The sequence below is a fragment of the Ovis canadensis genome, chromosome 14 (genome assembly GCF_042477335.2).
Source record: "Ovis canadensis isolate MfBH-ARS-UI-01 breed Bighorn chromosome 14, ARS-UI_OviCan_v2, whole genome shotgun sequence".
Taxonomy (NCBI): Eukaryota; Metazoa; Chordata; class Mammalia; order Artiodactyla; family Bovidae; genus Ovis; species Ovis canadensis.
This window is the reverse complement of record NC_091258.1, coordinates 69,608,683-69,617,402: the sequence shown is the minus strand read 5'-3', so window position 1 is coordinate 69,617,402 and position 8,720 is coordinate 69,608,683. Positions and strand designations below refer to the sequence as shown.

At 59.4% G+C, this 8,720-nt stretch overlaps 1 protein-coding gene across 1 annotated transcript; it reads right to left on the bottom strand.

Moving 5' to 3' along the window:
- Window positions 1-1,513: 1,513 nt before the first annotated feature.
- SPIB (Spi-B transcription factor) lies at window positions 1,514-8,393 on the bottom strand. The gene is made up of 6 exons (XM_069551391.1): window positions 8,330-8,393; window positions 7,307-7,334; window positions 5,740-5,812; window positions 5,240-5,451; window positions 4,726-4,876; window positions 1,514-3,473 (listed from the first exon to the last, which is right to left on the bottom strand). Exons 1-6 carry the CDS (start codon window positions 8,350-8,352, stop codon window positions 3,175-3,177), a joined length of 786 nt encoding a protein of 261 aa, XP_069407492.1. The 5' UTR covers window positions 8,353-8,393; the 3' UTR covers window positions 1,514-3,174.
- Between the last annotated feature and the right edge of the window lie 327 nt (window positions 8,394-8,720).

The window sequence follows — 8,720 nt, the reverse complement described above, 5'->3', positions numbered from 1 at the left end:
GTTCTAAAAGGCGAGAAATAACAGCTGGACAAGGAGAGGTGGCCTAATGCCAGGTCCCCAGGGAGGAGGGGGGCTGGTCTTCCGACACCTGGGTCTAAGGGAGGATGTGCGGTAGGCGGGGACTCCTGGGTCCGAGGGAGGTGGGGGCCTGGACTCCTGAGTCCGGGTGCAGAACCGACCCGGAGTCCAGATTCTTGGATCCCAGAAAAAGGAGGATGAGGGCTTGGACTCTTAGGTCCTAGTCGGAGGGACAGAAAGGGACTGGGGTTTGAAGTGGACCGGGGCCCTGAGCCAGGACTCTGGTATGGGGGTGGGGGTGGGGGGGCGGGTAGGGATGGTGGGGAAGACAGGGTCTAGAAAACCATTCTTAGTATCTGCAAGGCAGGCGTTTTCGGGAAACCAGAGCCGGGAGAGTCCGGTTTCCCAGCGTAGGCAGGATGGGCGCAGAGGCGGCGTGAGGAGGAGGGGGGCACTGAGGCTCGGGGACTCCGGAGTCCCGCCCTCCCCAACCGGCGCGGACCTACATGCAGGTTTGGGGCCCCGGCCGCTTGGGACCCCTCCTGGGGCCGCGCCCTGCCGGCTCCCCGCCGTGGTTCCCGGAGCGGGCGCGCCGGGCACCGGACGCCGGGGAGGGGGCGGGTGCCCCAGCGGGGGCGGGTGGGGAGACCGGGAAGGCCCTGGAGGGCTGCCCGGACGTTGGCGCCCTTCCCGGCAGGGGGGCCTGCGGCTTTCTGCACGGGGGCGGTGGTTGCTGGACGCCGTGCAGGGGGAGGCGAAGGATACGAGGAGGGGACCGCAGGAGGGGAGCGTCTTGGGACGCCAGGTGTCTGCCGCGGAGGAAGGCGAGGTGGGCGCGAGAGAAGAGGGGAAGGGTATGGGAGCTTCAGCTTAAAGCGGAGGACGGGCGGGCAAGTAACGCCGGCGGAAAGACCCTGGAGTGAGGGAAGACGAGTCGGTCCCGGCTATTTTCCCGCCCACCTTCACCTCCCGCCCCCCATCCTTTTCCAAAACCCCCTAAGAGCCGGAAACGTCCCCGCCTTCTCAGAGCTCCTAGCCAACCCAGAGGCAGCTTCCGGGTGACGCCACAGGTTGCCAGGCAAACTGCTACGCGGCTCCCGCGGGCCCCGCGGGTGGGTGGAGCGCACGGAGCCTGGAGGGCAGCTCCGCCAGCCCGAGGGCTGTATCCAGCGAGACGAGGACAGAGATCCAGAGGAAGAGGGCAGAAGTTCAGAAGGCGGGGAGGACAGAAACCCAGACGGAAGGGGAACCAGGGAGAGGGTGGAGAAAAATTCCGATCATCAAAAAGAGTCGGAGACAAAAATTGAATCGAACCACCAGTGCCTGCATTTCAAGCCCTTGCCGCGGCCTTCAAGGGTCAGTCTGGTCTAGCTCTAATTGCTTCTTGCATCTCCTCTCCTCTCCCCCGACGCTGCCCCGGTGTCTCTGAGGGTCAGCAGGCCTTGGTGGATGGGCAGCATCGCAGTCCCTGACAAAAGGTCCCAAGAGGTCTGTCTACCTTGATGTATTTTATTTTATACCACACTTGGGGTAATGATAGTTTTTTGCAAAAGGTACCTCGTTTGCAAGAGGAGGCCCCCAAAAGACACTTTGTCCCTGGCAAAGCCCCTCCCACCCAGCCGCACCCCTCCCCAGAGTGGGGGCTCCCAGCCCGGGCTCTGCCATCAGCCGCTATGTGCTCCCTTCAAGGACCTCTCCCTTCTCTGGGTCCTTGACACTCCTTCCTGTCTTCCTTCTGGCCATCAGTGGGTGGATGGGTAGATTTCAGGTGATGCGTCAAAGGCTTGACAAGGCTGCAAAGGACTTTCGAGATCTTCCTCCTTCTCTCCCTTTCCACAGAAGGGCCAAACTGGCCCAGAAGCAGCAAGTCTTTCTGGTCACCCTAGATCCCCCAGTCGCTCAGGCTCAAGGACTAGGGACTCTAGCTTCTTAGCCCACAGCCTGTGACACCCCCGTGGGATCCAATCAGAGCTCATCCGGGCTTCACCCAATGCTGGATTCACACAAAAATGGTTGGGGTCAATGGACGACTGAAACAAGCCACCAAGGTATGGGGCGATGGGGACTTGAGATTGGAAAACATACTCCCCATTAGACATGGCCACCACCCTGTTCCAGCCTCTCCACACAGAAAAGCTGGTCCACCTGTTGATGGACTGCACAAAGTCTCTGGTTAGAACCGACACAGGGGGTTTGCCAAAGTCACACAGAAATCAAGGAGTGGCCAGAATGATCCCCAGCATGGCCCTAAGGAGGGTATCCCCAGAAAGGGAAGGTCCCCATGAGAACTCAGGGGCTGTTGGTGGGGTCCCCAAAGGGCCGTATCAGATGAGGATCCCAGAAGGGCCTCAGAGGTGATCGGAGGATTCCAGAAAAACAAGGGCATTCCAGATGACATGGCCCAGACACAAGGTTCACTGAGGTCCACCCCCCCCAAACCTGACAATGGTGTTTTCAGACATGACAAAAGGATCCCAGAGGCACCCATCATGTGATTGGAGATTTTCGGACATTAAAAAGTGACAGCAGGGTGGTTCCAGAGAATTAGGGGATCTCAAAGATGACAAAGGAATTTGGAGGCACAGATACAACGAGAGAGTCACAGATGGGCATAGAGACGCATGCAAACGGTCCCCCCACCCCCACCCCCAGGGACCCAGACATAACTAGGAGATCTCAGATTTGACAGGAGGGACTCAGACATGAGAGGGGATCCCAGAGAGACCCTGGACAGGGCTTGGGGTTGCAGGCAGAGCCCTCCTTCTGGTGCGATGATCTCTAGGTTCACCCTCCCCTAGATGAGATTTGAGGGATTGCAGGCATCACAAGGGGATCCCAGAGAAGTTCCTGCGATTCTGGAAGCACTTTGCCCTGCCCCGCCCCTCTACACAGACACGTTGTATAGTCGTCTCTGGGTCTTCTGACCCAGGACATGAAGATCTTGGGGCCCCTGGACATGACAAGGGGATCCCAAAGGGGCCCCAGACACGATAGGGGGGATCCCAGAGGGGCCCCGGGCTGGGCTTAGGGATTGCGGCAGCAGCCCGCCCCCCGCACCAGTGTGGGGGTTCCATGGGTCCTATGACCCAGGGTGCGGGGACGCCCATGTGATACAGGTGTGGAGCCCCTGAGGGCCCCCGAGAGGCCGCCCCGGGCTCAGGCCCGGCGGGCGGCGGGCAGCAGCGCACTGTCAAACTGGTAGGTGAGCTTGCGCTTGACCTTGCGGATCTCGCCGGTCTTGGCGTAGTTGCGCAGGGCGCGCGCCAGCTTCTGGTAGGTCATGCGCTTGCGGTTGCCCTTCTGCTGGCCCCAGCGGCGCGCCAGGAGCTCCTTGTGCTTCGAGGAGAACTGGAAGACCCCGGCGCCCGGCTCCACCCACCACACGCACTCGCGCATGTCTCCGCGCGTCAGCAGCCCCAGCAGGAACTGGTACAGGCGCAGCTTCTTGCGGGCTCCTGCAGCGGGTGCGGGGCGGTTAACGGAAGCATCCTTCGGGGCCCCACCCCTCGCCCTCCCCGGTCCGGAACCGCCAGGCCCCTGCGTCCCCATCAAGAGAAGTGGGGTGAGGGAGGTGGCTGCTGGGTCACCGTGCCTGGCTCCCTCTATGCCACCCCTCCCATCCGGGGTAAGTTGCTCCCCCTTCCTGAAGGTGTCACCCCGGAACCCCTGTCTCCCACCCCTGCTTTGTTTTTCAGGCTGTGTGCCTATCCTGTGCCTGCTTGGTGGCCAGAATGGATCTGTGGAGCGCACGGATGAATCTGCCAAATGGGTTGGCAGTTCTCGTCAAAGGCTTCTAACTAGTGAAGAGATCTGGGGTTGGTTTGAATCTGCCTGGCCATTTCTTCAGCCTCAGGCCTCCCAGCATGTCAGCTCGAGAGACTGGGATCCTGAGAGGGGCCAAGAGGTTTAACTCCTGGGCTTCTAGAAGCAGCAAGGGGCCCACAGAACTGGCTGTGGCGGGGTGGGGGGTGCTGTGGCGGTTCATAGCAGGCATTAGATACAAGAACCCCACCTCTGCCACTTTCTAGCTGTGTGGTGTTGGGGTGGTGACTTAACCTCTCTAAGCTGGTGTTTCCTCAGTTATATAAATGAGGCTTGTGTGTGTGTGTGTGTGTTACTTTTACCAGTCTTTGTGAAGCACTTGGTACCCACGGGCTGTGCTATGCACAGTACAATTACAAGCTCATTTAATCTTCATCAAAACCCCACAAGACAGGGATGATGATAACAAAGCCCATTTTACAGATGGGAAACTGAGGCCCAGATAGGGAAAGTAACTAATAATTCCAACTTGCAGGGGTTGCAAGTAATGGAGGTCAGGCACAGGGGCAGAAGCAGAGGTTGACTAGGTGGGAGCTGATATTGTGATGGTTTCTGTTGCTCTCGTGTCCATAATGATGGTGAAGATTCATTGAGTACTGACTCTGTGCCAAGCATTGCTACCTCGTTGACACTTACGATCCCCCGAACCCTCCCAGCCACCAGGAATAGACACTATTGGTGTTTTCGTCCCATTGCATAGATAGACCAAGGCACAGAGAGGTAGAGGCAGTTGCCAAGCAGCACAGCCAGCAGCTGGCAGCTCTGGAAACTGCCCTCAGCACTGGAGTATGTACGGTAGGTGCTTGGGCAGACATGGTTCCCTCAACCCATCCGCTCCCCCCACCATCAGGTGGAGTCCCTCGCACCCCACCGGCTCCCACACACCTGCCTCGGATCCCCTGCCTTCCGGGCCAGCCACGAGGACCTCATCCGACTCGCTGTCCGAGACCTCCAGGGCGGGACTGTCCAACAGGAGGTCCTCCTCCTCTGAGAGCACGGGGCTGGCATAGGGGGCGTACGCCGGGGGGCCCAGGGTCTGCGGAAGGTCAGGGTTACCCATGGCCCGGGGGGCTCCCTTCTCTGCCTCCCTCTGCTTCTTCCCCCTCACTTCTTCCCGGGCCCTGGCTGTGGGCTCCCTGCTCCGCTCACAGCCTGTACTCGGGCTCACTTCCGATCTCCATGGCGTGGCCAGGGACACATGGGCCACCTCTGTGAGAGCCTCCCACCCCTTGACGCACATCTGCGCCTCTGGGGGCTGGCTCCTGTGATGGAGTAATAATGCCGTTTAACCCCAGAGTCATCAGAGGGGTTAAGGGTTCCCTATGTGCTCGGGTTCTGACGTGGTGCCGGGCACCTCAATCAAAGGATGGGGAACTTCCGTGGTCTCCCCAGCCCTCACCTGGCTCGGGAAGTCTTCCGTGGGGTACGCCGGGAAGCCGGGTCCTGGGGCCTCCAGGCTGGGGGCCGGGTCCAGGCTCCCCACGGGGCTGTAGGTTGAAGGGCCATAGCAGAGCTGGACACTCTGGGGTTGGCTGAAGTTGGCCACAGCTGGGTCAAAGGTTTCATAGGAGGCGGCTGGGACGGTGGGACTGAGGCCATAGCTCCACAGGTCTAGGGGGAAGGGCGCAGGATTAGAAGCTGAGAGGTCTGGCCTCGGGCCCCTCCCCCTCGAAGCCCCCACCAGCACAGAGGGGCTATTGTGGGCTGTGCAAATCTGTGACCCCAGGATTTGCATGGGCAAGCGGGTGCGTGGGAGAGGAAAGGGGAGGAGGTCTGGAGGCCCAGGGCTAACCTTGTCCTGCTGGGCCAGCTGACAGCTCCCCTGGGCCTCAGCTCCCCCATCTGTGAAACGGGCCCAAGGGGCAGGGGGGGCAGGGGGGCTGGGCCAGGGTCACTCACCAGGCGCCCCCTCTGAGTCGGGGTAGCTGGAGTGCTTGCAGCTGTCCAGATCGTAGAAGACCCCATCCGGGTACTGATAGAGGTGGGGGAGGAAGAGGGGTCACCCAGGCTGCAGGGAGACCCCACCTACCCCGGACCAGGCAGAAGACTCTGACAGGCTGGGAGAGGGCGAGAAAGACAGGCCAGGCACCAGAGACAGGGGCACCGAGATGGGAGGTAGACACAGCTCAGCAGAATACACAAAGACCCAGACACACACAGAACAAGAGATGCAGGCAGAGACACAGGAACACAGAGACCAGGCTCTCTGACAGACAGCAGCCGGCTACCACTAAGAGTGTGGGCTTCCGGGAACCCCAGCACCTCGCCAGTACACAGTCATAGCAGCTGAGGAGGGTGGAGAATTCCCCTAGCCTTGCCTGCCTCAGGGCTGGGGGCACAGGCGATGAAGGGTAAGAGGCATGGAAGCGTTTTTAACAGAGGGAAAGAAGCTCTCTCGACCCTTCCTTTATCCACCTCCACATCGCTTCAATTCACCCCAAGAGCTGAGTGTTGCTTTAGCAGTGAAACTCTAAAACTAGAGATATGTCATCCTGGTCTTAGGGCTAAATCTGGAAATGTTAAGTCCACAAAAGAGCCTTGTTCAAGAACAATCAGGGCAGCTTTAGTAACAGCCCCAAAGGGGAAACAGCCTGAGTGCCCAGGGACAGGAGAACACACGAGAACTGTGGTGTCGTCCTGAGACGGAGTACTATACAACAAAGAAAAAGGATCAGTGTCTGACATACACTTCAGGTCACACGAAGGGAGCCAGACCCAAAGGGGGCCACTGTGCAAAAAGCTCAGAGCCAAACAAAACTCATCTGTGGTGAAAGTATCAGAGGGGGCTATTGACTGGGCGGGGACATGACAGAATCTTCTAGAGTAATGACAGTGTTCTATATCTTCATACAGTTCGTGGCTACACAGGTGTGCACGTAAGTGAAAACCTCACTGAGCTGTCCGCAAGACTTGTCACTTTCCTGACTTGTAAGGCAAACCTCAATTAAAAACAAAACAAAACAAAAAACCGAACTCTTCAAGCTGGAAGAGGGTGGGATGTGTTGGGGAAGGGGCACCCGCAGGGGTTTCTTTCAAGCATATGTGTGAGGTTTTATTTCTTGGACTAGGTTGTGGGTTTATGGGGGTGGGGTGTAGTATTCTGCGTGTCTGAAATAGTTTCGACTCGCTTTTTGAAAATATATAAAGTCAAGCAGAGAAGGGAAGAAGGAAGAAGTAGATTTACTGAACGTGGGATGCATGGAGGAAGAGACGCAAAGTCAAAGACACAGAGACCTACTCCTCCCCATTGGAGGAAGTGGACCAGGATCTGAGAGAAGGAAAGAGATGTTAGAAAAATCGTCTGTGATGGGAGGGGGTGGGGAAAAGGGAGCTTGGGGATAGCAATGTAAAGTCAGACAAAGGGACAGGAAGAAGCAGAGGGGGAAACTGAGGAAGGAAGATCGCGATGGGCCTCGCGGGTCTCCCCCCGCCCCAGCCCTAGCTGACCCCCAGGACCCCAACTCACCAGACAGCTGAAGTGTGGCCCGTCAAGCCTGGAGGGGGAGAGACACAAGGGCATGTCAGGGACGTCTTCAGCCTCTTGGCTCTCAAAGTGGTTGGGGGATGGATGTGGGGCAGGCGGCTGCAGCTGTGACCACCGCAGCCGATCCGCGGCTGCGTGTCTCAGTGTGGGACCAGCCCCACCACACTCACCCCCACTCTCCCACCGGGACAGGAAGTGGGGGGCGGAGGCCAGGCAAATGTTTCCCCCTCCCCTGGGATTTGCATAGACAGAGGCCGGGCGGGGGCAGGGAAAGTGAAGGAGAGAAAGTCCCCGGAGAGAAGATGTGGGTGCCCGAGGGCGGGTGGGGGTGGGGAGGGGGCCTCGGTGAGCGAGTCCGTTCAATGGGTCCATCTTGGACCAGAGGCAACAGACGGGAGAGACGTGTGGATGGAGATGGGAAAACACAGAAGAGGCTCCGCCGAGGCGAAGGGAGGAGAGGAGGGAAGGGAGAAAGGTGTGGAGAGGCGTTCACGCTTGGGCTGCAGGAGGTATTTATTAAGCCCCAGAAATGGGTGGGGAATAGACGGGCAGACAGATGGAGAGATGAGACAGACAGAAAGACACAGCGAGGGAGCAAGAAGCAGCAAACAAGAGACCCACAAACAGAAAAGATGTGGCCCACAGCGCAGGCTGCAGACACAGGAGTCGGGGATGCAGTGAGGCCTGGAGGAAGACAGGGACGGAGGCCAAGGGCCACTTGGGAGGACACCGGGGTGGAAAGCAGCAAGCGCCCCAAGGGAAAGAGATCCTTTCTCTTTTCTCTCCCCAGGGGTCCAGGAGAGACACGGTGGGATGCAGGAGGCGATCGAGGTGGCAGAGGCAAAGAGATCCAAGAGGGGGAGTGGACCCCAGCCCCTCCCACCCACCTGCCTCCTGGGTGGGGCAGAGACCACTGCCCCCGCGGGGAGGCCTGGTGGTAGAGGGGTCAAAGGTGAGGGGCAGGGCAGGGGTCCTGAGTGCCGGTTTCAGAGGGCCCCCACTTACTGTGCAGCCTCTAGGGTGAGCATGGCGGTGCTTGCTGCCGCCTGCAGCCACCACCCCTATTTATACCTTGGCCCAGCCCCCGGGGTGGGGGGGGCAGGGGTGCCGGCTGGCTGTGAGCTCAGCCCTCCTCGAAAATCCCCTCAGGGAGGGGGTCGGGGAGGGGGCTGGATTGCACAACCCCTTGGTCACGTGGCAAGGAGGGCGGGCCCAGGGGCTGCCTGGATTTGGGGATCCCCAGGGTTGGGGTGGGGGGCTGGCCCTGAAGAGTGGAGATGGGAGAAGCATTGGCTTTGGCAGGACCCTGAGAAAGTAAAAAAGTCAAGGGGTCTTGTGTTCAGGGGGCATGTGTGTGGGGTGTCTCTGGACGGAGGAGCCAGGGGGAGTGGGTTTC